Source organism: Agaricus bisporus (assembly GCF_000300575.1).
Source record: "Agaricus bisporus var. bisporus H97 unplaced genomic scaffold AGABI2scaffold_1, whole genome shotgun sequence".
Lineage (NCBI taxonomy): Eukaryota > Fungi > Basidiomycota > Agaricomycetes > Agaricales > Agaricaceae > Agaricus > Agaricus bisporus.
The window spans coordinates 917,337-944,801 of NW_006267344.1; the positions used below are offsets into that span (position 1 = coordinate 917,337).

Here is a 27,465-nt window from a genome sequence, read left to right on the forward strand (position 1 = left end):
TGGTAGCGGGAGCAGGTTTCCAATTAAAGGGATATATAACAATCAATACATAAAAACGAATGAAGGAAGTTATGCACCACCGCTGCGAGCTATTATCAGTGATGACTATACCTAAAGAAGCAACGGGGACATACACTAAGATGTTGTTTCTGGAGAAAGGCATAAGATTTTGGCAACTGAAAGGATCGGGGTGTATGATACTCACATTGGGATGTGGATGAGCTTGACAAAGTAACCAATGAAGCCCATGACAGCAAAACCGACGGCCACGGCCTTGCAAATTTGCATGAATTCTATTCGACATGATAAATTTTCGGTGAAAAGACACGTTGAGAGATTTTAGCACCTTTGTCAGAGGGTTTCGTGCAACGTGTGAGGAACTGTGAGGTGAACACTGAGAATGCAGTGGAAAAAGACGAGTGAGAGAAGAAACAGACCTGGTTTCCGTCACGGACGAACTGCTGAGGGATTTCGATGAACTCGCGGAATTTGTCGGACATGGTGGTGCGTGTAAGGTTGAGGCTGAGAGCGGCCAAGTTGTGCTGGCACTTAATTATGTCGCAGGCCAAGGTTCCCACGGCAGGAGTTGACACGTCCGGGTGGAATTTTGATGGGATTCGCCTTGAGCTTTGCGTCTCTGGTGGTATGTCGCGTTTTTTCTTTCCACCGGGCACGCCTCTCACTTTGAACAGGTAGCGCATGAATGCTCATATGCAGGACATTGTTCACAGCCGGTCGCAGGTCTCTCTCTCGCCGCCAAACCATCCCCATCACCCATCTTCGCCTTTATTCGGCCTCGGTCAACCCTCCTAATGCCTCTGCATCAACTTCTTCCTCCATAGACGACGATATCAAAAGACTCGTATCGACCACTGACATCCATGATATTTGTACCCACTACGCTAATCTCGTTGCAAAACTAAAACAAGCCGGAAAATTGGGCAGCCTCCCAACGCGCCAGATTCTAAATGAGACACAGTTGTACAGAATTTTGTGGCTCCTCGCAAGATCTGGCCGGCCGCCCGATGTTCAGATGCTCTATGACATTCTCCTGGATATGCCGCTCGTCCTCGGTTTGACGCTGACCGAGGACACACACACTGCTATTCTCCGAGGTCTCATATATCGTGGAGAGATAGAAGTGACGCGCAGATGGCTTGAACGCATGCCGAAGCTTCCTGGTCATATCACTCCGACACTCAAACACTATCATATGTTCCTAAAAGCCCTGCCAGACATGGATGTTTGTACACTCAGGCTCATGCGGAGCATAGTTAAAAATATGCGTCCGGTTGGATGCAAGCCAACCTACGAGACCTACGAAATTATTTGGCTGAATCGATGGGCGCTATACGATCGAGGTGATAAAGTCATTCGGCCTCATGCTGCCGCCGTGCTATTCGACGATATGGAACGCGATGGCTTGTCCTATAATCCGTCTTTTGCAGAGGTCTTGTTCCAGGAATACAATAAACGTGGTTTGCCTTTATATGCAGAGGATGCACGGAATATGTATGAGGCAAAGTTTCTCGCCTACGACACGTCTGCATCTTCGGCATATGGACAGATGGACATAAAGCTTATGCGGACTGCCCAGTCCAAGGGCATCCGATCAGCTATTCTTCTTTTCAAGTCCTGGAAACCCCACAGGAAACCATCACCAGAGCAGATACGAACCCTGCTCCGCCACAGTCGTCAGCTTGCGGACCTTCGCCTTGTTGAGCAAGAGTTTGATGTCAAATGCAATGTCATACACTGGTCCCACCTAATAGTGAATAATACCCGTGCTGGCCAACTTCGAGAAGCGCTCTCCATCTATGATGAATCGAAGTTGGCAGGGATCATTCCTGATACATACATGACCTCCCCCCTTATTCACTTTCTATGCCAGTCCAGCTTTGCTCCAGCTCAGGAGGCCAGTGTAAACAAGGCTCTTGAGATATATCGAGACCTTTGCTCAGCAATTCCCTCTGAGGAAAATGATACCGACCATTCAGCCGGTCTTGAACAAGAAATCTACTCTACCCTTCTTCGCGGTCTCGCCACTGTCAAATATCCCTACAAATACATAGACGTCGCAAAAGAGATCATGAACGACATGGCTGCTCGAGGGATCACACAAGACGACAGCAACACGGCGAGTTCCATTATTGCCCTTCACATGCGCAACGCCTCGAACACAGAAGAGGCTCTGGACGTTTACCGACGTCTTAAATCACCACTGGATGCAAAGGGCTACACTGTCGTTTTGAACGTCTTCTGCAAATTGCGCTTTGAAACCACCATTCAAATTCCCTCGCTAAAGGGGTATTTTGAGATTGTCAAGGATATGCGTTTGGCGGGGTTCAGCACCACCGTCGAGGTTTATACTATCCTCCTTCATCGACTCAGCTCTACTGCCACCGAAGTTCAACAAAATGATAAATTCCCTGATGCGCCTTCAGTCATCGAAGCCCTCACTCGCACCCTCCGCCGCGTGCATGATTTACTCAGTCTAGACGCCTCATTATCTCCGGATGCAGTGCTTTGGAATCAAATGATAAGCACGTACCAGCGTCTGGGATGTTTTGCCGATGCGTATCGGATTTGGGAGATGATGTACATTTCTGGCCAATTTAACGACTCTAGCGTCAGCGTCATCCTTGATGCATGTGCGTTCTCTGGAGCATATTCCATTGCGAAACGCATCATAGAGAGATTAATGAGGGACAACTACCGATTTAACATGCATAACTGGAGTACTTGGCTGGAGTGTCTATGCAGACTGGGTAAACTCGACGAAGCGATCCAAGTCCTCTGTGGAGAAATTGAAGGTTCGCCGCAAGGTGTAACACTAAATGCGGAGCATGTGAAGCTTGTATACAAGTTTGCCAAGTCTGAGAACAGGGAGGGAGAGGTGCTTCATCAGATAAGGGAAAAATCCCCCGATCTTTGGGCCACTTTACCAGCACACATACAAGGACTCGTTTAGCGTTAGCGTAGTTAGAATTTGGGTATTTTGGAAGATCTATTTAACGTATAAGGAACCTAAATGTGACACTAATATACAATGCGGCGTGTGGTTGAGCAATGCCGAAGGCTGGGCGAGCCCCCTAGAGGAATAAGAAGCCCATGCAAAGGTATTCAAATGTCTAAGTGTTACTGATCCAAGGTCTGGATATTTCGATAGGAAACTCTCCTATTCCGAAGCAAGCTCTTCGACGGATGGACAGTCACACTAAGGGCAAATCAGTACAGCTATCCGCGTTATGAGTAAACGGACTCACAATCAAATTCAAGTCTCCATGAACTGCACGAGTTCAAACAATGAGCGACGGGAGAAAAGAAGAGTATTAATTGAGCATACCATCATCGAGTCTGGAGACGGTGGGCCAGAACTTCTTTTCATGCAGCCAAGGTAAAGGGTAGGCAGCGTCCTCCCTTGTATAGGGCCTGAAAGAATTGATAAGTTAATCACACGAAACACGATGTAGGAGTTACATGCCTATTCCATTTGTCCTCCGGTAGCGCGATAACGGACATTGGGTGAGGAGCATTCTTCAACAAATTGTTGTCTTTCGGTTGTTTGCCAGTGATAATGTCCTCAGCCTCCGCGCGGATCTTGATCATGGCATCACAGAATCGGTCAAGCTCCTCCAACGTTTCTGACTCAGTCGGCTCAATCAGCATGCACGTTTGGATGGGCCAAGAACATGTAGGGGGATGAAAGCCATAGTCCTGAAGGCGCTTGGCGAAGTCATTGACTTTGAGACCAGCAGCCTTGTCAAATTCGGCAAGATCGATCAATAGTTCATGTGCGACACGGTTGTTCTCATTCTTGTACCGGAGAGTATAATGGCCAGTGAGGCGAGAGGCCATATAATTCGCGTTTAAAAGCGCAATTTTAGAACAATCTACGAGGCCCTTGCCACCAAGCATCTTGATGTACGCCCAGGAGATAAGGTTGATGGAGGCACTACCGAAAGGCGCGGCAGAGACAGCGTTGATGGCTTGTTCGCCCTTTGCAGGTAACGCTGGATGGGAGGGAAGGAAAGGTGCCAAGTGTTCCGCAACACAGATGGGTCCAACGCCAGGTCCACCGCCACCATGTGGACTGCCAGGAATACGATTAAAAACTACCGCCGATAATAGAAAATTTCGACGTACATCGCGAAAGTCTTGTGAAGGTTCAAATGACATACATCACCACCACAGGTAGCGGGATTAGTCAAACCGATCTGAGCGTTAAGATTTGCACCGTCCAGATAGACCTGGCCACCATTCTCATGAACGATCTTACAAGCCTTGGAATGGTCAGGTATCCATCACGAAACAAGAACTCTACACGCTCACTTCTTGAATTCCATCCTCAAAAACACCGAAAGTAGAAGGATATGTTATCTAGTGATTGTCAACGAGCGGATCAACTTGAACCCAATCATAACTCACCATGAAAGCAGCAAGGTTATCACTGTACTTTTCCGCCTTCGCACGCAGATCTTCGAGATCAAGGTTACCGTCAGGATGAACCTTGACAGCAACAACCTTGAGACCAGCCATGGCAGCAGACTAGTTGGAAGCTTATAAGAACAAGCATTACCATGTTTTCACAGGAATGACATACAGCAGGATTGGTTCCATGGGCACTGAGAGGAATGAGGCATACGTCGCGATGTTTCTCGCCACGAGATTCGTGGTAAGCACGAATAACGCAGAGGCCTGCGTACTCCCCAGCAGCACCTGAATTGGGTTGCAGGGAAGCCGAGTGGAAACCTGTAATTTTGCAAAGGTGACTTTCCAGTTCCTGAAAGCCGCATATGTCAGAGTTATTAGATAGACAGATAGATGCAGGATATATTACCTCGATTATAGTACGATAACCTTTCACCTGGTCGTGGGGTGCAAATGGATGTATGTTACCAAATTCAGGCCAAGAAAGCGGGATCATGCTGCTAGTACTGTTGAGTTTCATCGTGCAGCTTCCAAGAGGAATCATAGTATGGGCAAGACTAAGATCTTTGGAAGCCAGGTGGTGGATGTAACGTAGTATTTCTGTCTCAGAATGATGCTTGTTGAATATGGGATGGGACAAAAAACTGGTTGTGCGCTTCAAGGAAACGGGCATAGAAGTTGTGTCCGGCTCGACTAGATCGGAAAGAGAGATAGGACTTGCTGCAACAGCTGAAGTGAAGACGTTGATAAGGGAAACCAATTCCTGAGCGGTGACACTCTCGTCGAAAGTAACACCAACGTGCCTCTCGTCAATCCTCCTCAGATTGATGCCGGCTTCCGTTGCTCCGAGATGCACCAATTCTGCACTGGCCAAAACAGGGCTGACATCGATGGTGACGGTGTCAAAGAATGACTCGTTGACTAAAGTATAACCGACACCGACGACAGTGTTCACAAAGACCTGTGTAAAACCATGGACCTTATTGGCGATACGGTTTAGTCCCTGGGGTCCATGATACACAGCGTACATTGCAGCCATGTTGGCGAGAAGGGCCTGACTAGTGCAGATATTACTGGTGGCCTTTTCACGACGGATATGCTGTTCGCGAGCTAAGACGTGGCTTAAAAGATGTAATCAGATAGACGAAGCGAGGTGCACATACTTTGCAATGAAAGACGATAAGCAGAATTGCCTTGAGCATCCCGACTGCGACCAACCAAACGACCAGGCATTTTTCTTTTCAGCTTTTCCTTGACTGCAAAGAATGCAGCATGGGGGCCACCATAACCAACGGGCACGCCAAACCGAGCAGTGTTTCCAACTACAATATCAGCGCCCCATTCACCAGGAGGTTTGAGCTGGGTCAATGCGAGAAGATCGGTGGCGACGACAAGAAGGCTGTCAGCTGCATGAAGTTTTTCGGCCACTTCGCTAAAATCACGAATGTAACCATTGACGTCGGGATATTGGACAAGGGCACCACAGACATCGGAGGGAGTCTCTGATTGTATAAGAGATTGAACATCGCCAACAACCACACGGATGCCAAAGGATTTAGCACGGGTCTTCAGAACGGCCAACGTCTGAGGCAGGACGCCAGAATCGACTAAGAAGATTTTCCTCTTTGAATTTGCCGAAACGAACGCCATGACCATTCCTTCCGCTGCAGCTGTTGCTTCATCCAAAAGCGATGCATTTGCAATGTCCATAGCCGTCAAGGACATGACCATGGTCTGGAAATTGACCAGCGATTCGAGGCGACCTAAAGATAGAATCGTCAGTAACGTGAAAATAAGGCCGCCTCTCACAGACCTTGTGAAATCTCAGGTTGGTAGGGAGTGTATTGGGTATACCATGCAGGGTTTTCAAAAACCTAAACGAACGCGTAAATGCACGATTCCTGATGGCTGCAACAAGCTTTGACAGACATTTCGCAGAACCACTGGGGGAACAACCGCACTATGGTAGCCCATGCCGATGAAGTTCTTGAATACCTTGTTCTTCCCACCCAACGCCTTCGCCTTGGCCTGCAACTCATACTCGCTCAGTGGTTTGATGTCGTCGTTACTGATGGTATTTGGAGAAACCCGAATTTTTGAAGGAATGGTGGCATTGATAAAGTCATCCATTGTGTTATATCCGATGGCTTTGAGCATGCGGGATGCCTCAACATCGTCTGGGCCAATATGACGTTCACTGAAAGTATCTAGCGAATCGAAGAGTGACGCAGGCTTCCGAAGAGTAGAGAAGCCCTTGGCAGACGGGATGCACCAACGGGTGCGCTGTACAGCGCGAGACCGTCCTAGCCTTGACACTACACCGAAGGCAGACATGGAAGGGGCCAGAAACAGGAGTGAAGTCGTCGAAAAAGACGTAAATTAGTGCAGCTCTCGAAGACGGCCGAATAAGTCTTCCACCGAGCCATTCACCGAGCCGAGGGGAGCCTTTTCGACGTAATTTGAGATAGGGTTAGCCATAGCACGTTCTCACCGACTTTCCAGACGAGCAGGAGAGATATTGTTCCACTATTGATAATAAGCGCTTTTTTGTGATAGGTGGTCGAAACATAGGTACCTCGACAATACCCCATTCAAATGGCATCACAAGCACAATTCCTCCGAGTCCCCGACTATGTTTACTTCTCCCGATTAGGAAAGCAGAAAACTTTTTTGTCTTGACTCGGAGGAACGGAACTCCGGCAAATCCCGGTCCCTGACTCCGGATCGCGCATTCCTTCCGGAGCATACACAAGCGCGAGAAGGATTAGATAACTCATTATCTATGTAGAAAGATAAGAAGCGAATACAGATATACTCATATATTTGAGCTAAGGCATAAGTGCTAGTATATCATTGTAACAGTATCGAATAAAGCTCGCTGCTTCCTCGACGCGCTTCCTGTGGTTAGGCCGATCAGCGGAATCGCAAGTTAAATTGATCCCGACTTACGGAGGTTCCGAGTCAAGTGTCGGCTTAACTCCATGCAACCCATCACTTTCGACTTCTTTAGCAACCACCCTCATTGCATCTTTTGCTGATTTCGCATTCATACTGGATACTTTGACTTCATAGAAAATCACGGTTTTTAAGATATTATCGAGTCGTTCCTCTGTACTACGCGCACTGATCCAGCTCGTTCGATTTAATGATGTCGCCAGGTTCTTCTTATTGTCAAAAACTGATATTTTAAGCTTTCGTAAACCATCCGAGAAACGAATCAGCTGATACTAGAATAAAGATTAGAGCCACACCTTCCGAAGGGAAACCGGCTCACAATGAATTCGTGTATGGCTCCGGGTGACGAAAGGACCTTTTCGCTTTGATACAATGCATACTCCAACAATGCAAGAGTCTGCGAGTGTAGCGACGTTAGATTCCCATCGCATCCGCAATGAATATGATGTACTTCGTCAACGAGAGACTCTAAGCCGGTATGAGTAACGATACTCTGGGTTTTGGTCGCAATGAAGTTGAGAAGGCCCAGGGTAGCAGACCATAGATCGTTCCAATCATAGTCTGGTCAAAAATGAGATAGAGCATGACACTATCGTGAACGAGTAACTCGCCAAGCCGAATATCGTTCTTCCGCAATTGCCACAGTACCCGCTGTATGATGTTGATAGACAATCTGGATAACTCTCGGTAAGTTGTGGTTCACAAGTTCGTGACGATGCTTCGAACAGATATGACGATACATCCAGCTTATACTGCAGATTGTGCCGGAGCCAAAGTATGCAGCAATCTAATATAGCACAGACAGGAGCCCTGGCGCCTCTGTAAAACGGAAGCATTGGCATCCTCTGGAGATGGGTCGGTTTTCAAATCTGGCTACACAGCCGGAACTAAGCCCACCTGTCGACACAACCGTATAGAATATTGACAAGGATTGAAGAGTCCGTTCGTGAGTTCCGAAGCTTCGAGGAAGCTGAGAAGCGTCTTCAGCGAAAGGCCAGCATAGGCAAGAGCTCTAGGAGATGCGGCAGAGGAGGCATGTGCCAGAATGTACGACGACAGCGAAATCACTGTCAGGAAGGCCGCAGGTGAGGATTGTTGACTCGAAGCGTTGTTTTTCTCGCTGATTGAAGAGACTTCCTGGGACAAGATGGAGGCGAAGATTTTGTTCGCCATCACCATCTCTAGGATAGGAAGAAGCGCAACAGCTGCTTCAATAGGCCTGACACGAACATATGTTGTAAGTGGTGGCGCCAAGGACAAATCAAGGACATTCCCTACTGTTCTTTGAAAAGCTCTTTCGGCGGATCTATAGGTGTAGGAGAAAGTGCCTTGTCCGGCCTCCAGGAAGAAATCCATGAGGCAATTCCCGAAGCTAGATCTTGCTGAGGTGCGTCATCCAAAAGCTTGACATACGCTCTGAATGATGTATGAGTGGCTATATGCTGGCCAACACATCCAAGATGTGAGTATCACTAACCGTACGGCAGTATTCAAAGCAAAGTTGAAAGTCCAGGCGACCTTTCTGAAAAAGTCTATATCATCGCACGCCGACAACTTTCTGAGGTATGGATTGAGACGAGCGGCGTCAGAGCGATGGAAGTTAGCGAGAATACACAGCAAAAGGGTTGCTTCGAATGAGAATCTTTCCGTCTTGGGACTTTTGACGAACTACCTCACCAAAATGCGACAAACTTGAATAGGGGAGATCTGTAGAGCTTTTACGGAAGCCACTCACACAAACGATTATCGAGAAGAAATCCCGCCTAAGAAAGTAAGAACCAAGACTACTCTGTCCGGCCCCGCACATATATAGCAGGGCCAATTGCAGAGCCAGATGTCTTGTATTAGCTGACAAGATGAAATTGAACTTCAGCAGCAGTACTGCTAGTAACACGTAGAGGAAGGTAACTCACTAGGAGCCTGAGTATCTGATAATATAGCTGCAACCATGTTCGTGAAATCCTGCCGAACATATTAATGCACAGATGCATAAGTAAAGGTTGAGTATTGAATATTGATTAACTTCTCATACGTTCAATACTCCGTCACTCTCATTCACGCTCCCTGCTAATACTTCCATAATCTCCCATCCTGACATGGACTTCAAGAATACGCCTCGCACGCATATAGCGAGAGTTTCCAGAGCATTGTTCTTTTTGGTGTCGTCGTATCCAGTCGAAACTGTTAAACGTATACAAGCCCTAAACCATGAGTTTAAAAACACCTTACCTCGATGAGCAACTGATTTTCTCATCGCTAAATCCTCACCGAACGTACTTTCGAAGCGCCTAATAAAACGTCCCTCGACGTATTTGCTAATTTTCCAGCGACGAAATCGCGGTCTATTTCCAACGTCAGGAGCTCGTCATAGAACTGATCATGATCTTGTGTCTGGTTGGGACCACAAATTTCTGTTATTGGTATACCCTCAAAGAGTCTAGAGTATAACTTGGCGAATTTCGGAGAGGCCTGGAGACTCCTTTGAGGAATGTTCATGTTCGTTGTGAACCCCTGGTGGGAGTGAAATATCAGAAGGCAAACAAGTGGTGATTCACACAAGTGTTGATTGATCCCGACCATCATGACAAGTACTCCATGTCACTGTTGGCGTTCAACATTGATTAAAAAATTACTGTATACACCAGGGTTACGGGGGTTATGGAGAGGCGGCAAGTACACTTCCAGTCAAACCCATATCAACCATCTCTTCAACCCAACTCATGAGAACCGAGTCTTGGATATTTATGTTCTCTAGCAACTTTCGGACTCCAATGAATGCTTTTCTTCCTTGCATCTCACCTTCTTTATCATCTCCACCAGGAAGTTCGTCGGAGCCGTCTTCGAGATCACTCGTATCCTCCACGGCACCAGGAAATCCAAAGTGCTCAGCATCAGCGCGTGGCGCAGCATCGGCCGAAGCGAATGACGTTCTGTAGAGAATACGGATGATGAGAAGAGTTGTGAGTGCGGGGGAAGAAGGATCTGTTTTAGGTCTGGTATAATTGATGACAGTACTGCGCAAAGGTGGAACAGGCCTGGAGGTAGGGTCTGCTACGGGATGATAGGCACCGCCGCCCAACGGCAGCGTGATTGTGTCGCTTTGTGACGGATGTTTTTGCAGGGAATGGTTGGTTGATAGATGGGTGAGGACGTGAAAGCGAAGCTGAGCCTTTGGCAAGTTTTTCTGTGGACACGCTGCCCATAAACAGGCACTTTCGGTGCCTTCGAGCGTGACATGATGTTCCAGTAAGTGATCGTACAGCTCGGTTGATGCCTGAAACGCAGCTTCAGGGCACTGGCCTCGATCCCATTGACATTTGAACCGCTCTATAGTCGTAGCCTCCTTCCGCCTATCGACGCCACGCACCACAAATTTCTGAATTGGACCTTGCAAAACCATAGCTTGCGCTTGAGGGAAGACATGATTCACGTTCTTGATAACGTCCGACGCTACCAAAAGACCATTTTTCTCCGCGTGCTCTGTAAAAGTGTCTTTGTATAGGTTCCAAAAATCGACCTGTGTGAGCTCCCCCTCAGGCTTCGCGACGAACATGCATTTCATCCTAGATAACATATCATCAACCATATCCTATTATGGCGAGGGGAAAAAATGCATACCACTCGTAGCAGCGTTGAGGTTCGGCCATCTCGAGGAGGTCATCCAGTTCCTCTTGAGTGAGCTCATGGTCCTTTGTGTACAGAGCTGTTGAAGAGGCAGTATGCACAGTTCCCGTAACGTCAACACTTACACTCTCTTGAAGCATATTCTGCTCATAGAGGATGAAGGATGCTAGCAGTTTTAGTACACTCGGCATCTCGGAGTGCAATAGGAACGCCCTTGCAAATGGTGGATGTGAAATATGTGCGTATAGATAATTGAGACAAGCGTCTACAAGTGGTATGTCCGTGAAGAGTGGGAGGTACCGGATAGCAGCAGCCAAGGCTGGGGAGGCGGTCGCCAGCTGTGACACGTTTGACGGGTTCGACAAGAGGGTAGTGAGGGCAGTCAGAGTGGAGATAATCATAGAGCGATTAGTCGTCGTGCGAAGAATATCGAGTATGGGAGGTAGTGGATTTTGAGTTGGAAGAAGATTAGAGTGTATAATCATTCTTGGGGCGAGAACCTGGAAGATATCCAGGACGTACAGGGTGAATTCCACGTTTTCATCCTCATTTCCGTCAAGATTGAGGAGCGTGTTGAAGATAAAAGGCATCGTATGTGTATGAAGGGCCAAATCATACGCATTTGTTTCATTCAGCGAGGCATTTCGCAGAACAAAAAGCGACTCCAGTGCAAAGCGACGCTTCTGGGCGAGTTCTCTCGGGGGTGAAAAGAGAGGACTTCCAGTGGCCCAATTTTTGTATCCAGTGGTCGCGTACCACTCTGGCCAGTCAAAAAGTCCATCTATGAGGCCGGGTATTGACCGAAAGACGAACTGGTCGTTGTGGCATAGTCTACACAGTCGATCTAACGCCCAAGCTACTTCTCCGAGGATGCCTGAACGGAGAGATAAAGACATTCTGTTGTTCGGAGTTCCCTCTGTGTACCATCCTGGGAGTAGGGAGAGAATTAGTGACTTTATCGGGATACTGCCAGTGGACTGACGTCCTCACTTTCATAATCGTCTCGCACATCAGGTACTGGTCGTTGTACCGGAACTGCCGCTGGTGCAACGTACTGTTGAGGTCGGTAGTATGAAGCAGCATGTCTGTTGACGAAAGTAGTCATTCCTTGCTTGGCAAGTGTTTCCGGTGACCATTAATATTACCCATAACCCACCGTATCCTGTACACATTACCAAATAAGCGTTGTCGCAATGCAACACAAGGATGCTTCTTGTTCATGCTCATTCGCTTCACTCTGATCCAACCATGAAATTAAAAAACGACGTCCATGCCCAGTGAAGTCACTCTGAATCATCATTTCATTATTTTGGGTCGCTTCTCCGAATTGAGGAGATGGAACCTTTCACGCCTCCGAATCCGAGTCTATATCAAAGAGTCAAAATACTGAATCTACAGAAAAATCTCAATGGTAGGGCCGTAAAATTCTGGCCACCAGGAATTCGAACAACGACCCGCTCTTTCAGATTTCATTCTTTGTTTCATTTTTAAATCAAGTTTCCTTTCCATTGTCACTGACAGCAATGGATGAGACCTAAATTGGAGGCCAAACCCAGAATAATGCAGGAAGCTAAAGGAACAGTGCCAAGCCTTGTGCCATCCACTCTTTTTCGCGCGTCGCAGCAGAAGCAACATTCACTTCAAGTCTATAATAATACAATACCATGCCACACCTATCGCTATCCGGCCAATTTTATGGTAAAACACCTTCTTGGACCCAGGCTGAAGCAATCGCATCGTCTTCCGGATAATTTGCTTTCGACTCCGGGCTCAAAACTAACCTCCATCTCTTCAAGTTTCCAGATGTCTCTTCTACCTGCACTGACTGGAAATACTTGGCCATGCTTGCATGCTTTTCAAAAAACTGTTCAATATAGTTTTCGGGTAGCGGAACGGCCTCCACATTTTCCTCAGCGACATCTTGCCGTCATGAATTAGTTTCGGGTTCTCGTGCGTCCAGGAAAGCACTTACACCGCTGAGTAGCTTCTTGGTCAAGCACCACACTTTTATAAAAGGGCTGATGACGTCCCCGGTCCAAACTATCCACTCCCATCCTTTGTATCCACGTTTCGTCTGCCTTACAGGTTGCCTACCAGAAACCGGTAAAACCGTTTGCGGAATAGCGAGGACAGATACTTACATCCCAGCGAATGATACAGGCAACATAGTCAAACTTTCTGTGTTTGAAAGGCAAGCCGACAAAATATCGGACTGCATGAGTACTTTCCCGTCTTTGTACCATGGCCGCTTCCAAGGCTTCATTCGCCTGAGTTCGTTCACAATGTATTTGAAGTAATGTCCTCGCCTGAGTTGATAATAGCGGCGCTAATTTATCCCAAAGGAACGTCGCACAATCCACGGGACATAATTCAAGATTATCCATCTCCTGTGCGAGGACGTCTATGTTATCAAAAAACAGCAAATGGATTACGGCTTCCAGGTATTGATAACTTTGTGCGACGTCATAAGAAAGGCGGTTATGCCAACACGAGCGACGGATATTGTTTGCAGCGCGGAGGAGCATCACATCAGGGTCAACGGGATTGAGGTATCTGGGAAGGAAAGTCTGAGGGACACTATGAACGTGATTTGACAAGTGTCGTAGCAGATCCTGCATTTGGATGACGCAGTCGCCGGACCCAGCGACATAGGTATCGACATGATACGGCCCGTCTCCCCTGGGTGACTGAACATGACAAAGGACCTTTTGAGGGAAGTTGACGGGGGATGCATCTAGTCTTATCCTTCTCGCCAATGGGACGAATACGTGAACAAGACCAATTGGTAAGGTGCGCCTGTTGGTAGTCAAGTATACATGAGGGAAATTGTTCGTCACATCTAAGAACGTCTGGTCTACCGAATTTCAGTGAAAGAATTTCGAAAACGACACCAAAAGAATGAGGATCTTACCGTAGGAAGGCCCAAAGCCTTGGGTTGCCATAAATTGGCATATAGCCTTGCATAATTCAGGGACATTGTACAGGGGAGATCCGACGTCTAGAGTCAAACCCCTCTTCCGTATAAACAGCCTGCACTCCGCCTCCATAGTGTCGAATAACTGGGTCATCTGTACTCTACATCAGGAACATGCCCTAGGTTCGAAAGTGACCCAAATCACTCACCTCATGCATAGAATGTCCCAGGAAAGACGAAAGCCCCAACATAGTCTGTTCAAACGAAGCTCTGCCACCCATTGGTACATCTGCATCTGGCAAAAGTGTTGCCCAGACATCGATTGTCTCTCGCCTCGCTATTGTTTCTAATATCTTCTTGGCCCAGAAGTGCTGGGTCAGGGCATACGGGAATTCTGGGGATGGAGACCAAATTGAAGGCAAAGAGGCTCGCTCGATGTCGAGTACATCCCAAACATCGAGGCCCATTTTTGATAGAATCATGGCTTTGGCATTTCTGTCGGTACGAGACAATGTTATATCTCGCAGAAGCTCGAGGGCGCTTCTGTCGATCCTACGTCTTTCGCAGTACATCAGCCACCAATTCTTCGCGTATCGAGCTATTCTGAGTGTCTCAGAGTTTGCATTGTGGCGACGGTATCTCGCATGATAATGGGGTTCCCATACGGCGGGAAACAAAGACGCTTCCCTGAGAAGAGAGCTTGCTCGTGAGTATTGCACCAAGGCTGTTATAGATGTATCATCGACGAAGCGACATCTAGAAGGAGGCAGGAAGGTGACGATGGCTATATGGACGTCGAGTGGGAGAGTAGGCATGAGGAAGAACAGGTGCAGTCACTCTCGATCTGAATCTCAGAACATACGGAGACATCATGTGCCAATGTGATCTATTCAATCTTCATCACCGTCCCCCTCCTCCTTCCACAATCTGTACATTTTCCGACGACTAACATCCTTTGTCTCTGGTCGACTAGCAATCTCGAACACACTCCGTAAAATATTTCTCTTCATTAAATATTGGTCCATACTGCCAGGCCCCTGGGGATTAGCCATACATGTTCTCGCGACCAAGTTTGGATACATTCTTGGTTCCATTCGAGCACGTTCTAATGCAGGTTCGTCATCGGAACGTAATATCAGGCTAAGATCATCTAGAAGAGGTTTCAACAATGAGGACTCGATCCGCTTGTAGATACTGTTGCTAGACGTTTGGGCCATCAAAGCGAAGAAGGGGTCGAGGAGGATGCAAAGGGGTACAGGTAGAGGAGACTGTTCAGAGGTTGCTGAGATAGCTTTTTCAAGTTCTTCCAGATATACATCGGAAAGGTGGCCAGGGAGGCCCATCGGCACCCGGACATCTGTTGGACTGAGAGAGCTCAGCGCTCAGTATTTATGGAAGACAAGATAGAAAAGGACACACTGTAGAGGTCCTCCTTCTGAAATCAATAAACTATTGTATACAGAGCATGTTTTCTCGTCCCAGTTTGCTTTGATCAAGAGGCGAAACGATGCATTGACAAACCGTCGTATAAGTAGGTAAAATTTGTCAATCCTGTTCAAGACTATCAGTTACTCTTCGAGCTAACGACAGAGCCAACGTACCTCAATCGGTCGATTCCATTCCATTCTCTTACAATGGTCATCCAGAAACCTCTCAAAAATGCGAGGGAAGCTGTTGTACTACTGATCGCAAGGAGCAGTTCTGCGAGCTCACTTGCTAACGCTTGTTGCACGAGCGGTTTATCTGACATCCAAAAGCCTTACTTGCTCTCAGGGAGGACCCGGATTACGATTAGGATAAAACAACTTACAATAGAAAATGCCTTTCCACAATTTATCCACCTCCGATTTTGACAATGCATTTCCGGGTGCTTTTGAAAGAAAGGCTGCTAGATTTTTCACCGCTTTATCACGCGTCTTCTTTTCTACCAAGACCATGTAAGTGGGCCGGTAAGCAAAGCATTTTACGCACCAGTAGATACAAAATACTTTGCAAGGGGAGGAGTGTCAGTATTCGATGACATGGTAGAAAATCAAAGGCAGCAATTTGATTTCGGCATGTGCCGACGCAGAATCTGAGCCTGCTTGATCATGGGAGCCATCTCCTCAGCTCATTCTATGTCCAAGTCTCCAATAACTTGCCATGGTGCGCCTGAGAATATTGTCTGAAATTATCCCTGCCAATTCCAAGGCTCCAGTTCTTGATGCATCAACCGGCCAGCCTGCAGAGGGCGTCGAAATTTGCCTTCAATTGCTGCATAACTCGAGAGTACATGGTGGTACTGGAAGTTTCGTTCCGGTGGCCATAAGGTAATGATTCAGATCCGTTTCATCACTGCGCTGCCCTGAACTTGTCATGAATCAGTAAAACAAATTCTGATGGTCGATGCATTGATCTGCTTCCACCTCGCGGCTCAACCGACGCAGAGGAAGCAAAGACGGACCCAGAAGCTGGACAGACGTACAAGGTAATTCTTAGAACAAGTGAATATTTTGAGAGGACCGGTAGAAAGTCATTTTACCCCTGGGTCGATGTAAGTTTAGCGACTTGCCCGATTGGAAGGGGGACTTGCTAATTCCCAATGATAGATTTCTTTCACCATCGAAAATCCATCTGAGCATCATCACATTCCTCTGCTGATTAGCCCCTATTCTTTTACGACTTATCGGGGTAGTTAAAGGTAGGAGAAATGATTGTATTACGGAAATGCTATTTACCTACACTGGAAACGGAGGCGGTCTACGACGCATCTACCATCACAAGAGTTGATAAGAAAGAAACAGATGATGTGCCCAGATGATGTGATAGTGTTGCGCAATGTACAATGGAAGCAGTGGTTGGAAGGACAAAGAGGCCTGATAATCAGCGAGGGGAAAGTGAAAGTACATTATCGTAGGAGTGATGTCCCACAGAACCACCACGCATCGAAGTCCTGACGTTGGATACAAATCTATCCCTATTCTTGCTCATTTCCTCAGCAGCCTCTGTCGAGTGGCGTGATATAAGAAACAATAACAATCTATAGAGCGTACGTACCCTTGTTGAGTGGATCATCCGCATTGGGTTCAAGGAACAGATATTGGAGGCCGACCATGACGGAGTTGAGATTGAGGACGGGCTTCCAATCTTCTCTCAGGATGTTAAGACAGACATTGCCTTCCAAGTCAACATTAGGGTGGTAAATCTTAATTTTACGAGTAGAATTAATCCAACAATAGCATCAGACCCTTTTAGACAGTAATTCGCGTACCTTGGGTATGCACTTGACCTTAGGAGGTTCGTGAGGGTAATTGGTGTTGATATGGAAAGAGAACTGGAACTGGCCACCCTTGTACATGCCTTGGAAATATCGCATAAGCTTGATTACCAGTCAAGGGACTGCACGGTACAGACCTTCATCAGGAGTGATGGTGAGAGTGAAGTTGAGGAGATCGGCGGGATCGGCGAAATGTGTCTTCATAGTTGAAGGTAAGTCGAGCTCAGTGAGGTCTTTTGGTTCCCTTTTGGTTACAAGTGTTGGCCACGCGATAAAACAAGCACCGCGAACCTTTCTGAACTCGAATCTGAGCGGCACTGGTCTTCGGCTTTTTCTTTGCCGCGGCGTTCTCGTCCTTCTTCATACTCCAGATCTATTATTTGCGTTTAACGTCAAGCTGGAGGCGGTCTGAGAGAATAGTACCTTGATCATGGTGGCAGGAAATTAGGAGGCGTGTGTAGCGTGAGTCAAGGATGCGGCAAAGGTGTGGGGGACTACTAGCTTAACAAGCAGTCCTAAAAAGGGAAATTCCATCACTCCGTCGGTGGCTATGCTGATTCCTTATGGTCCGGCACATAAATGCTCTGTATGTCGTGGGACAAAGCCATGAATCTCCCTTGCATTGACCTCGATATTTTCCTCTCAAAGGGAACTCCGGATTCTGTTGTCATCGCAGAATGCAAAAAGGTGACAGCATGCCAGTGATCTTCGAGGCATAATCTACTAATCGACGCCATATCTAGGCCGCTGAAGCGCTAATCGAGCATGGCGCTCTCGTATTACACGACTCTCGTGTGAACGAAGAAGATAATAATCGTTTCATAGACCTCCTAGAAGACTATTTTGCTCAACCGGAGACAGAGCTCAGGAAGGACGAGCGTCCAGAACTCGGTTACCAAATTGGAGTCACACTCGAGAATACCGAGAAACCCAAGTGCGCGGTCCACGAACCTTGCCTTCGAGTGATCGAGAAGCTCGAGCCCTCAGAAAGGCCTTTGGATATATCTGCCCATCAACCGGATCCTAAATGCCGATTCTTCTGGAGAATGAGCGAGCCCCTGCCTTATGAGAGCCAGTTTCCGGTATTAAACGCCCAGAATGTCATCCCACAGGCCGAGAGTATCAAACAACGATGGACTCCCATAATGGAACAGTGGGGAAGCGCAATGAAGTCTGCGTATGTATCACTTCCTCCCTCGCTTGAATTACCCTGACTGGTTCATGACAGCGTGGATGATCTGTCCGAAATGGTGGCTATAGGTCTTGGTTTACCAGCAAAAAAATTTCGTGAAGCTGGTAAATACGGGTCGCACCTACTCGCACCGACAGCCTCGGATCTGAAGAAATATGGAAAAAAGGATACCATTCTTGCAGGTTTTCATACCGACCTTAACTTCCTCACCATCCACGGTCGCTCTCGCTATTCTGGCCTACATATCTGGGCTCGTAACAGTGGAAAGCGCCATGCTGTTCGTATCCAGCCGGGCAGCAGCAACCTCCTTGTTCAGGCCGGTAAACAGCTTGAGCATTTGACTGGTGGTCTTATCAAGGCAGGCTACCACGAAGTAGTAGTGAATGATGATCTACTTTCTGTTGGTATTTCCATTATATTGGAGCAAATATGGGCTCATAAAAGGCTTATAGCTGCTCGAAAAGCGTAAGAGAGATCACCCTGATCGACCACTAATTCGCATATCTTCAACGTTCTTCTGGCATCTTTCTTCCGACTTTGATTTAGTTACCATTCCCGAACTTGCTCGACGGGCCAAAGCAGTGGCTTCGAAGGAAGAGGAAGAAGTTGTCTATGAACCCATGAAAGTGGGCCAGCAGGTTTCAAAGTAAGTTCTTTCTCAAGCTTATGAAGTCCAAGAATTAAACTCCAAACCAGCGAACTTAAACATATTGCACTCATGGCTTGAATACCCAAATGTGATCATATTATAGCAATACAAGTGGAAGATACAAAATTGTATAAAGTGGAGCATATATATGAAAATAAATGTTTTCACGTCAGGGGAACTCGGGGCACTGTAGGCGTCGTTCTCAGACGTTCAATGACCAGGGAAGATATGACGACGTCGTCGATGAAATCGAAACCTAATGGTAATACCTCCAACCTTGTATGTTCTGGTGCCTTTCCTTGTTTCCTTGGGAGCGATGGTGGAGTGAATTTCGCAAGTAGGTTGCCCTGCACTCTATCTTTTGAAGAAAAACACTAAAAGGTTATTAGGATATGGACTTTCAGTTACAGTTCCTAGTTTCAGATGCTCACTGTTAGCATTCCGTTACCTGCGGCATCGTCCCAATAGATCACAGTTTGTTTCTGGTCCATAACCTTCCATGACCATGTCTATATAAAGATGCCATGTTGGATTGGTTCCTGACCGGCAAGCTGAAAAGAAAAATTACGCACAGTTTTAATCAATCTATAATTTGTCTCCAAAATATCCGACAACGCATATTCTCTACCCCGGGTGAATACCACACTCTGTTTCTTCGATGTGGTCAAGCCCATCCTATCAACATAGACATAGGTAATCCATAAGCATTTGATTACCAAGAAGAACAAAAAGCACGCCTACTCAAAGTCCCCTATTGTGTCACCTTCCCATGATTTCCGCCGGATAGTAGTGATATACGATGACGGTGTGAAGCAATTCATATTCACGGAGATATAATACGGTTCTTGTGAGGTATACGCCGGCGCAGACAGTATCATACTGTTTGGAGGGGACATCTGAGGAGCGAAAGTGTATGTGACCGAAGTTGCCGGCCTGTTTGATTCTAAATAACTGTAGAGAGGAGATTAAGGAGATGAACGATCGACAAAGGGTGAATGTGAAACAAACTTACCCAGGCGGCGTAGGTAGTGAGGATCGTTTGAAGGGTGCATCGCGCGATGACTGAGATAACGTCGTGTGCTGGTTCAAGCTGATGGTAGAAAAGTTCGGACTTGATATTAGGCTATGGGCTCCATGTCTTGGCGGAGGTTCAAGAGTGGAAAAGCTCGAAAAGCTGTCGGATTTTAAGGATTCACTTTTGAAGGATTCACTTTGATTGAGATTAGGCTTGGCTTGGCATAAGATAAGGTGTATCTACCTTTCATTCAATATGATCATGTTGAACTGGACTCGAGGTTAACGATAACAAGTTTAGACAAGGGGGCGCGGGTTGAGTAGTAAGTAGTCTAGTGAGTTTCGAATATATTCCCTGCCGACAAGACACTAAAGCCCTGATCAAAATGAGATTCAGACAGACCGTCGACACTGGTTGTCAATAGGAATGGAATGTCGTACCAGTAGAGGAGACGGCAGTTATTGAATGCTGAGCGATACTGTAATCGCCACAGTTGGTCTTGTTCACACACAGCCTGGTAGTTTAAACATCAGATGCTATGCAGAAGCCCTTGATCCCATCACGTAGGACATGTCTATTGATAGAACTTGCCCGGGTGCCCTTCCGTTAACTCCAGACACAGAGAAAAATGTCACAAGAAATGCCACCTCTCAGGCGTTAAAATTGCAAAATTAAGACAGCGTCATCTACGTCTCTAAGGAAGCCTATATCACATGTACAAGTTGAGCATTTCGTACAACATTGCTCGTTCAACAAGAAGCCCCGAATCCGCGGAGAACACCGTTTAGCTTCACCTTCGTCTCTTCCCACTCAGCATCAGGATCAGAAAGGGCAGTAATGGCACCACCTGCACCAATAGTCCACTCTTCGCCATCGCCCTTCTCAGAATCATGGAGAAAACAACTCCTGATCGTGACTGACCAGTCACCACCACCACCAGCACACCAGTAACCAAATACACCGGAGTACGGACCTCTTTCTCTGCCTTCGATACCCTGCAGGAGCTCGACGCTACGTTTCTTGGGGGCCCCAGTCATACTGCCTGGATCGAAAATCAATACGAGTGACCTCACTGACAAATGATACTTACCGGGGGGCAAACTCCGCCTAAGAACCTCCCATCCCAGACTGTCGTCTACTTCGATAGACGTCCCTTCGGAGAGAGAGCCCTCGATCACGCTAACAAGTTGCCAAAGGGTTTCATACTCTTCAACGCCACAGAACTTTTTCGTAGACACTCTTTCGCCAACCGCATTATGCAAGTCGTGCCGAATGAGGTCAACAATCATCAAATTCTCCGCAATCTCCTTACGACTCCCGGCCAGCATCTCCTCCGCAACTTCGCGAGTAATGTGCGGGAGCTTACGGACTGTGCCCTTGATGGGGCGTAACTGACACACCGCCCCAGGAGTGCGGGAATACGACAGGAAACGTTCAGGAGAACAAGAAAGGAAAGTGGTTGGATGGAGACGGAGATACCCTGCATGAGGCGCAGCATTGACCGTTCGCAAGAGTTTGTATCTCTCCCACGCAGGCATGACGGCTTCTTTGGGGACGCAGATCTGAGTTTGGCCAGTAAGACAAAGTTCGTATGAATCTCCTGAAAAAAGGTATTCTTTGGAACGTTTGATATCCTCAATATATTGATCATGATCAGGAAATTTGACGGTAACTTGATCAGCCGAGGGCATATTAGGTATCGTCGAGGCGCGAGGTAATCCTGCGATATGGACAGCGGTCTCCCGGATCCATTGTTCGTCTTCTGGAAGTAAGGACTGTACCCAAATCTTTGAAGTTGCCGTATCAACGACGATGCTACGATCAACCCATACAAGGTTGACATCGGGGTGATTGTTCTCCCTATGATTGCTCTTTCTTGGGACCGGTATATCCAGTGCGCCGAAACCCGCTTCGTAAGTAAGATAACCCGCAAAACCACCCCAGAAGGGAACACGGGCATCTCCACCTGCAACCTTGCGTGATTCACGGTACTCGTCAAGCCACGTCCAGATATCTTTGCCAGAGAGCTCCTGTTGTACCGTCAAAGTGCCCGTCGTGATCTCGACGAAATTTTCATGGACATAATGTGTAAATTGGGAAGAAGCGTCACCCAAACAGGCAAGAATGGAGTGTTGGCCAGGGTAGGCCGCACTATCGAGGAAAACGAAGCGCTTGGATTCGTCGTGTACACCAAGGTATTCGCAGAGATCGATGATGGAGATATCCGGAACTTGAATAGTTTTGTAGGTGACGGAACCAAGTGACTTATTGAACTCGTGTGCGGAATAACGTTGGGAGATACGAGGCCAGATATGAGATTGGGGAAGAATGATTTCGACTGGTGGAGTAAACGAAGGACGGTTGGTCTGATTCCAGGCATGAGCGAGCGTCCAGAAATTCTCGAGTACCTTGAGGCCTCCCTCGTCTGTCAAGACGGACTCAGGGTGATATTGGACGGCCCAAAAGGGTTTGGTAATATGCCTAACACCCATCACAACCCTGCCGTTTTCTTCATCTTCAGACCATGCAAGTTCCTCGATGTCACCACCAGCATGAGGCCTGATGTGAAGCGAGTGATAACGTACGACTTTAAGGTCAGGTAAGCCAGCAAAAAATTCGGTCCCAGTGTGTTGGACAACTGAGACTTGGCCGTGCTTCACAGTGTGAAGGCGATGAATAGTAGCTCCGTATTCGATGCCGAGACTCTGCTGACCCAGACAGACTCCAAACGTTGGCACCAGATTCTCGTCTGCCACTTTCCATAGATCGCGGACGACACCAATGTCGGTAGGAATATCAGGAGAGCCAGGACCGGGGCCAACAACAATGGCAGAGAACTGGCGGATGACGGGAAGTAAATCCCGGATGGTATGAGTGTCATTTTTGATAACGTGAAGCACGGAATGTGGAATGGCCTTCTTGCACAACGCTGCGAGACTGTGTCGAGGTGTTCATTAGGAAATGATTTAGGGATAAACAAGGGGTACTACGCACTTGTATGCAAAGGAACAATATGAATCGACAAGGAGAATGTGGGGTTGGGGTTGTTGGTCAGCCATGGCCTAAGGGGTCGGGGGTTGTTCCTAGTACCGGGATGGTTGGGATACTAATAGGAGAGTTGGGTTGTTGAGGTTTTACTATGAGGGGTGTTACGAAGAGGGTTGAGGTGTTACTCGCAGGGTCGGTGCCAAATTTATACTTACGAAAATAAGGAGCGGGTTCGCTGAAGACGAGTTAGGAAATTAGCTTCGTGTGGTACGTTACGTCCATAGGCGTGTCTGGGCTCTAATCAATTAACACTGTACAAAAAGATGTTGGTCACATTTGACCCCTGTGACGAGCCTTTGGTGATTTTCAATACATACAGTCGACTGGGTTACACTGGTATTCTTCATGATCAATGTGCGGTTAAAATTCTTAAAGGGCAGAATAAGGGGCAGATGATGATGATGATGATGATGATCTCAGATCTCGAAGACGTAAGTTTTTTTTGTGCTGATCTCGCACGTGATACAAATGATTGATTTGCCGACGGCCTGACGCCTGCTGTGTCAGACTCTGCAGATGTCTGGCAGTCTCTTCTACCTCGTAAGACCTGCGCTGCACTTTCATCGGTTCAGTTCACTCACGAACGTGAACTCAGGTTAAGCCCACATGTGTGGCTCTCCTGGGCTCCGCCACTCTTACCCCGTCTTCAGTTTCCAGCTGCATCAAACACCTCGACGATCTAGTCCGCATCCTTCGCGCTCACTCCTCGGAACTCCCACAACTTTCACCTTCTCTCGTCTCCTATATCTTCTTTCCGCTCTCATCGATTCTCCAAAGGAATGATCCTCCTACCATCCCTGACCAGATTCTGGAAAAGGTCCTCATTTTACTTGGCTTCCTTTCGGAAAGCTGGTGGTGGCATTGCGAAGTCGCCATTTGGGAGCAAATTTTTATGCTTTGCGGTTCCGTTCTTGGTGATGGGGCAACTGCAGGCAGGAAGGGTCCCCGTGATGATCAAGTGAAACAGGCTGCCGCACAATGCTTGTATACGTTACTCCGTCAACGCGAAGCCAGTGAATTACTGTCACCGAACAACTTCCAACAAGCCAGGGCTCGCTCAGCCGAGTTCCAACGTCTTGCTCGTCTGCCTCGTTTCATTCCCATCCTTGGACGAACTCTAGGTGCTGTTGTCGAATCTTCGGAATCACGCACTTTTTCCCTCCAACAGACTTCCCTCAACGTTGTACAGCTCCTATTGGAATCCTACGCGCCAGATCAGGTCTTCCCTATGATTCTTCCCGGCGTTATCAGTTCTATGTCGAAAGTTGCATTGGCCACTAAACTAGATAAGCAATGGGCTAATGGCGATAGTGTGGTTTCAGCCCTCCATGTAATGCAAATTGCCATTGTTAGATCCGTCGGCGACACTATCTGTCTTGCGGAAGGAGCTTTGCGCTCTGCTGATAACTTGGAAGATTTGACCGAAATCGTCGCACCGTCCGTCGATGAACCACTAGAAGCGGATGCAACTTCTTCCCCTACGAGGAGAACTCCATCCTGGCTCAAAGGCACAGTCTCACAGCTCCATATTGCCATCAATAACTTGAATGTTTTAACTGTTCATCCAAATCCAGTTGTTCTTCGTGCCTTAGCGTCTTTTTCTGGGCATGTTCTCAAAGAGACGACTCTAACTTTACCTCAAACCCAACCTCTCCTCCTCGCTTTCCTCCTCTCCGCATCAATGTCCCCTTTTCAGTCAGTATCATCGGAAGCGCATTCACACCTGTCAGTTCTACTGCCAATTGGACATAAATCACGGGTGTCCTTTCTGCGGATATTATTGCGAAACATGAGCGAATACTTATCGGCTCTCCCTCGCTTAGTCTCCGTCCAGGAAGAAAGTAAGGTACAACATCTGGCTAGTCTAATTGAGGCTATCTGCCGATTAGCCTCTCCCAGCAAAGACTCTGTGAGTACAGCAGCCCCAGCAATAAGCCAAGGCATCGGGAAGCTGTTGGGGCCGTCTGGGGAAGTTGAGAAGTGGGGCTGGAATCTTTTATCGGTTTTCGAATTTTCCGAGGTCGCGGTCGCAGTCCAAATGACTCCGGAGCGACTCATGCTTGAGGGAAATCCTGATACTTCACAACTCCCGGCATTTCCCACTATGCAGCTCGGAGGTATGGGTATTACTACGCTGGAAGCTGTTGAACGTATGTTTCGCGCTCTAGGCGATGCAGGCGGTGACGCTTGTTTGTACGCTGTAGAGTGGTTTATTGGGATAGGTAAGGGCGGAACAGGGAGAGACGCAGTCGCTGCTATGTGGTGCGCTTGTCGCCTCCTAGAGGGTGTCTCGAACATACATCTATCAGTCGAAGAAAGTTATGATCACATTACGCCGAGGTCGACCAAAAGGTTAGAGAAACTCGCTCGATCCCTCGCCAAAACTCTCCCCGAGCTTTGGGATCTTCAAGCTGGTGACACTGATCAGTATCCTCAGCCAAGTAACACTTCTCAGGACCTCGGAGAGGCGTCATTAGTCGAGCGTAAGATAGGACTCAAACAACTTCATGCAAATTTGAAAATCATCAGGTCGTCTCCCGCAGTCATAGTTGACACCTATGATCAGCCTATAAACCACCGCGCTTTGACACTCCAAATCATCTCTGTCTGTGTTGGCATCCTCCAATCTCGTTCGACTTTGCTTTTGATCCATGTCCTTTATCCAGTCCTACACTCTTTAGTCTCACAAGTCTCCTTTCTTGCATCAACTGCATATGCCAGCTTACAGTTTATGACCGCTACTGCCTCTTACGCCTCTCCTGCCAACCTTCTGCTTTCAAATTTCGATTACGCACTTGACGCGATCTCACGCAGACTTACACGTCGACGGCTTGACGTAGTGGCAACTCAAGTACTCGTCTTACTTGTGCGTCTGGTTGGAAGCGATGTAGTCGAAAAAGCAGGGGATGTTGTAGAGGAATGTTTTGATCGGTTGGATGAATTTCATGGCTATGATGTTGTGGTTGAAGGTCTCGTGAATGTCCTTGTAGAAGTCACGAAATGCCTTCGGAACGAAGCACCACAAAATGCTAAACCCGTGAAAGAGCCGAGATACACCCCCTACGCTCGAGTATCTGATATCACAGGCTTCTTTCAGTGGTACCGTCAGCGTCACGATCACAAAGCCGAGGAAGAAGATGTTAATTACGGACCCGCTCCTAGAAGAGCCTGGGGCGAAGACAAAGAGAAAAGTACTGAAGAGGAAGAGGATGCGGCGATAAGAAAAACTGAACATCCGAGCGACGAGCCGCCCCCCACTCCAACCCAAGCCTTGACGAAACAGATCGTCTCTCGATCATTATATTTCCTGACGCATGGATCTCCCGTCATACGAGCGCGCATCCTGAAACTATTAGCATTCTCGATTCCAAACATACCTTCATCAGCACTCATGCCAGCCATCCACTCGGCCTGGCCTTTCATATTGAACCGGTTGAGCGACCAGGAGACCTTTGTCGTCAGTGCTACGGCCTTCTTGATTGAAATGCTATCGACTCATATGGGAGAATATATGTTCCGAAGGATATGGGATGACGTTTGGCCTAAATTTAAAACCCTTTTAGCAGAATTACAGGCAGGAGACCAAAACAACGCACTGGTCCAGAGAGGTCGAGATTTCGTAGGAGCTGAATCTGCTTATACGCATTCGCATCGCTTATACCGTGCACTCCTTAACACCATGACGACTGCGCTACAAGATGTACACTTGCACGAACGCTCTTTTTGGGATGTCCTTGTGCTGTTTCGTCGATTTCTGAGTAGCGCTGCGCATCCCGAATTACAGCAATGTGCGCGGAGACTGTACAGTGCTGCAATGACACAAGATGCGGATACAGTGTGGCTCGTTCTATCAGCGACTTTCACACATGACCACACCGTCTTAGCGTTTTTGTATAACACGAAGTGGGATATCATTGGCAATGCTCAAATAGTACTGGGTATCTCGCCTACAGATTAGGGTTTACTCAAATTCACTGGCCGTTTCCCTTGTTCAGTTCGGTCCCCGAGCAGGGGACAAGAGAAGCGTCCTTGTTTCCTCCTTATCATCTGCAGCCGTGAGACGAAGCTTTTGGCTTGGATCGAACCGCCGGAGCTCTACACCTGCCTGCTGGAATAGTAATGCTGACGCATCGTCACTGCCGAGGAAACCGTCAAGTTGTCATTCGACACCCTTAAAAGAAAGAAGATTTGACGTACACCTTGTAGCTCAAGTTATATACAACTCTCTTGACTCCTGTCTGTATTATCTTGACAGTACATTTCAAACATGGGCATCTGTGAGGAAATTCGTTGCTTCAATGAGTTTGATGGGAGAACGATTCAACGACTGACGTATTACAATAAAGTGCAGCCCCTTCTCCCACTCGTTCTCGTCCAGCCT

The 27,465-nt window shown here is 47.5% G+C and overlaps 10 protein-coding genes across 10 annotated transcripts; 3 read left to right on the plus strand and 7 right to left on the minus strand.

The window, feature by feature from the left end:
* Window positions 1–474: 474 nt before the first annotated feature.
* On the plus strand, window positions 475–3,189 carry AGABI2DRAFT_175788 (hypothetical protein; the record flags this gene model as incomplete). The annotated part of the gene is made up of 3 exons (XM_006454020.1): window positions 475–504; window positions 565–643; window positions 732–3,189. The coding sequence occupies 3 exons, from the start codon at window positions 475–477 to the stop codon at window positions 2,969–2,971; spliced, it is 2,349 nt and encodes a 782-aa protein (XP_006454083.1). The 3' UTR covers window positions 2,972–3,189.
* Window positions 696–6,790, minus strand: AGABI2DRAFT_213758 (hypothetical protein). Its single transcript, XM_006454021.1, has 12 exons — window positions 6,361–6,790; window positions 6,245–6,305; window positions 5,595–6,194; window positions 4,841–5,541; window positions 4,604–4,783; window positions 4,429–4,548; window positions 4,333–4,380; window positions 4,147–4,283; window positions 3,467–4,093; window positions 3,347–3,432; window positions 3,267–3,289; window positions 696–3,217 (listed from the first exon to the last, which is right to left on the minus strand). Exons 1-12 carry the CDS (start codon window positions 6,763–6,765, stop codon window positions 3,179–3,181), a joined length of 3,027 nt encoding a protein of 1,008 aa, XP_006454084.1. The 5' UTR covers window positions 6,766–6,790; the 3' UTR covers window positions 696–3,178.
* A 469-nt stretch (window positions 6,791–7,259) lies between these two features.
* On the minus strand, window positions 7,260–9,882 carry AGABI2DRAFT_113843 (hypothetical protein; the record flags this gene model as incomplete). Its single annotated transcript, XM_006454022.1, has 11 exons — window positions 7,260–7,329; window positions 7,381–7,658; window positions 7,706–7,783; window positions 7,838–7,947; window positions 8,313–8,605; window positions 8,665–8,802; window positions 8,864–9,054; window positions 9,122–9,234; window positions 9,300–9,348; window positions 9,419–9,610; window positions 9,664–9,882. 11 exons carry the CDS (start codon window positions 9,880–9,882, stop codon window positions 7,260–7,262), a joined length of 1,731 nt encoding a protein of 576 aa, XP_006454085.1.
* Window positions 9,883–10,042: 160 nt separating this feature from the next.
* AGABI2DRAFT_113844 (hypothetical protein) lies at window positions 10,043–12,115 on the minus strand (the record flags this gene model as incomplete). The annotated part of the gene is made up of 3 exons (XM_006454023.1): window positions 10,043–10,949; window positions 11,005–11,938; window positions 12,001–12,115. 3 exons carry the CDS (start codon window positions 12,113–12,115, stop codon window positions 10,043–10,045), a joined length of 1,956 nt encoding a protein of 651 aa, XP_006454086.1.
* Window positions 12,116–12,663: 548 nt separating this feature from the next.
* Window positions 12,664–13,551, minus strand: AGABI2DRAFT_189400 (hypothetical protein). The gene is made up of 3 exons (XM_006454024.1): window positions 13,152–13,551; window positions 12,983–13,100; window positions 12,664–12,930 (listed from the first exon to the last, which is right to left on the minus strand). Exons 1-3 carry the CDS (start codon window positions 13,533–13,535, stop codon window positions 12,704–12,706), a joined length of 729 nt encoding a protein of 242 aa, XP_006454087.1. The 5' UTR covers window positions 13,536–13,551; the 3' UTR covers window positions 12,664–12,703.
* Window positions 13,552–14,796: 1,245 nt separating this feature from the next.
* AGABI2DRAFT_182081 (hypothetical protein) lies at window positions 14,797–15,956 on the minus strand. The gene is made up of 5 exons (XM_006454025.1): window positions 15,896–15,956; window positions 15,735–15,848; window positions 15,526–15,682; window positions 15,344–15,475; window positions 14,797–15,289 (listed from the first exon to the last, which is right to left on the minus strand). Exons 1-5 carry the CDS (start codon window positions 15,945–15,947, stop codon window positions 14,815–14,817), a joined length of 930 nt encoding a protein of 309 aa, XP_006454088.1. The 5' UTR covers window positions 15,948–15,956; the 3' UTR covers window positions 14,797–14,814.
* A 72-nt stretch (window positions 15,957–16,028) lies between these two features.
* AGABI2DRAFT_189402 (hypothetical protein) lies at window positions 16,029–17,670 on the minus strand. Its single transcript, XM_006454026.1, has 9 exons — window positions 17,604–17,670; window positions 17,472–17,553; window positions 17,318–17,413; window positions 17,175–17,263; window positions 16,961–17,108; window positions 16,513–16,908; window positions 16,282–16,457; window positions 16,122–16,230; window positions 16,029–16,069 (listed from the first exon to the last, which is right to left on the minus strand). The coding sequence occupies exons 1-6, from the start codon at window positions 17,610–17,612 to the stop codon at window positions 16,787–16,789; spliced, it is 546 nt and encodes a 181-aa protein (XP_006454089.1). The 5' UTR covers window positions 17,613–17,670; the 3' UTR covers window positions 16,029–16,069; window positions 16,122–16,230; window positions 16,282–16,457; window positions 16,513–16,786.
* A 113-nt stretch (window positions 17,671–17,783) lies between these two features.
* AGABI2DRAFT_213770 (hypothetical protein) lies at window positions 17,784–19,096 on the plus strand (the record flags this gene model as incomplete). The annotated part of the gene is made up of 5 exons (XM_006454027.1): window positions 17,784–17,867; window positions 17,924–18,357; window positions 18,409–18,772; window positions 18,825–19,018; window positions 19,069–19,096. Coding segments are annotated over exons 1-5 (1,101 nt in total), but the record flags the coding sequence as incomplete, so codon positions are not given.
* A 1,524-nt stretch (window positions 19,097–20,620) lies between these two features.
* AGABI2DRAFT_189405 (hypothetical protein) lies at window positions 20,621–23,203 on the minus strand. Its single transcript, XM_006454028.1, has 3 exons — window positions 23,033–23,203; window positions 21,127–22,975; window positions 20,621–21,078 (listed from the first exon to the last, which is right to left on the minus strand). The coding sequence occupies exons 1-3, from the start codon at window positions 23,093–23,095 to the stop codon at window positions 20,786–20,788; spliced, it is 2,205 nt and encodes a 734-aa protein (XP_006454091.1). The 5' UTR covers window positions 23,096–23,203; the 3' UTR covers window positions 20,621–20,785.
* A 144-nt stretch (window positions 23,204–23,347) lies between these two features.
* On the plus strand, window positions 23,348–27,381 carry AGABI2DRAFT_182086 (hypothetical protein; the record flags this gene model as incomplete). The annotated part of the gene is made up of 2 exons (XM_006454029.1): window positions 23,348–23,515; window positions 23,680–27,381. The coding sequence occupies 2 exons, from the start codon at window positions 23,348–23,350 to the stop codon at window positions 27,040–27,042; spliced, it is 3,531 nt and encodes a 1,176-aa protein (XP_006454092.1). The 3' UTR covers window positions 27,043–27,381.
* Between the last annotated feature and the right edge of the window lie 84 nt (window positions 27,382–27,465).

What these genes read in the sequence shown, in the direction of transcription:
- AGABI2DRAFT_213758 (XM_006454021.1), bottom strand. Translation starts at nt 6,765, where the DNA reads ATGTCTGCCTTCGGTGTAGTGTCAAGGCTAGGACGGTCTCGCGCTGTA. An exon ending in CCCCAGTGGTTCTGCGAAAT is followed by an intron (nt 6,306 to 6,360) that starts GTCTGTCAAAGC and finishes GCGTTCGTTTAG; the next exon opens with GTTTTTGAAAACCCTGCATG. An exon ending in ATAACCTTGCTGCTTTCATG is followed by an intron (nt 4,381 to 4,428) that starts GTGAGTTATGAT and finishes GACAATCACTAG; the next exon opens with ATAACATATCCTTCTACTTT.
- AGABI2DRAFT_189402 (XM_006454026.1), bottom strand. An exon ending in AGGTCAAGTGCATACCCAAG is followed by an intron (nt 17,109 to 17,174) that starts GTACGCGAATTA and finishes CGTAAAATTAAG; the next exon opens with ATTTACCACCCTAATGTTGA. An exon ending in GGATGATCCACTCAACAAGG is followed by an intron (nt 16,909 to 16,960) that starts GTACGTACGCTC and finishes GCCACTCGACAG; the next exon opens with AGGCTGCTGAGGAAATGAGC.
- AGABI2DRAFT_182081 (XM_006454025.1), bottom strand. Translation starts at nt 15,947, where the DNA reads ATGTCATCGAATACTGACACTCCTCCCCTTGCAAAGTATTTTGTATCT. An exon ending in GTGGAAAGGCATTTTCTATT is followed by an intron (nt 15,683 to 15,734) that starts GTAAGTTGTTTT and finishes AGAGCAAGTAAG; the next exon opens with GCTTTTGGATGTCAGATAAA. An exon ending in AATGGAATCGACCGATTGAG is followed by an intron (nt 15,476 to 15,525) that starts GTACGTTGGCTC and finishes AGTCTTGAACAG; the next exon opens with GATTGACAAATTTTACCTAC.
- AGABI2DRAFT_189405 (XM_006454028.1), bottom strand. Translation starts at nt 23,095, where the DNA reads ATGGCTGACCAACAACCCCAACCCCACATTCTCCTTGTCGATTCATAT. An exon ending in CATATTGTTCCTTTGCATAC is followed by an intron (nt 22,976 to 23,032) that starts AAGTGCGTAGTA and finishes ACACCTCGACAC; the next exon opens with AGTCTCGCAGCGTTGTGCAA. An exon ending in TAGGCGGAGTTTGCCCCCCG is followed by an intron (nt 21,079 to 21,126) that starts GTAAGTATCATT and finishes TTTTCGATCCAG; the next exon opens with GCAGTATGACTGGGGCCCCC.
- AGABI2DRAFT_189400 (XM_006454024.1), bottom strand. Translation starts at nt 13,535, where the DNA reads ATGCTCCTCCGCGCTGCAAACAATATCCGTCGCTCGTGTTGGCATAAC. An exon ending in CCTGTATCATTCGCTGGGAT is followed by an intron (nt 13,101 to 13,151) that starts GTAAGTATCTGT and finishes GGTTTCTGGTAG; the next exon opens with GCAACCTGTAAGGCAGACGA. An exon ending in CCAAGAAGCTACTCAGCGGT is followed by an intron (nt 12,931 to 12,982) that starts GTAAGTGCTTTC and finishes CATGACGGCAAG; the next exon opens with ATGTCGCTGAGGAAAATGTG.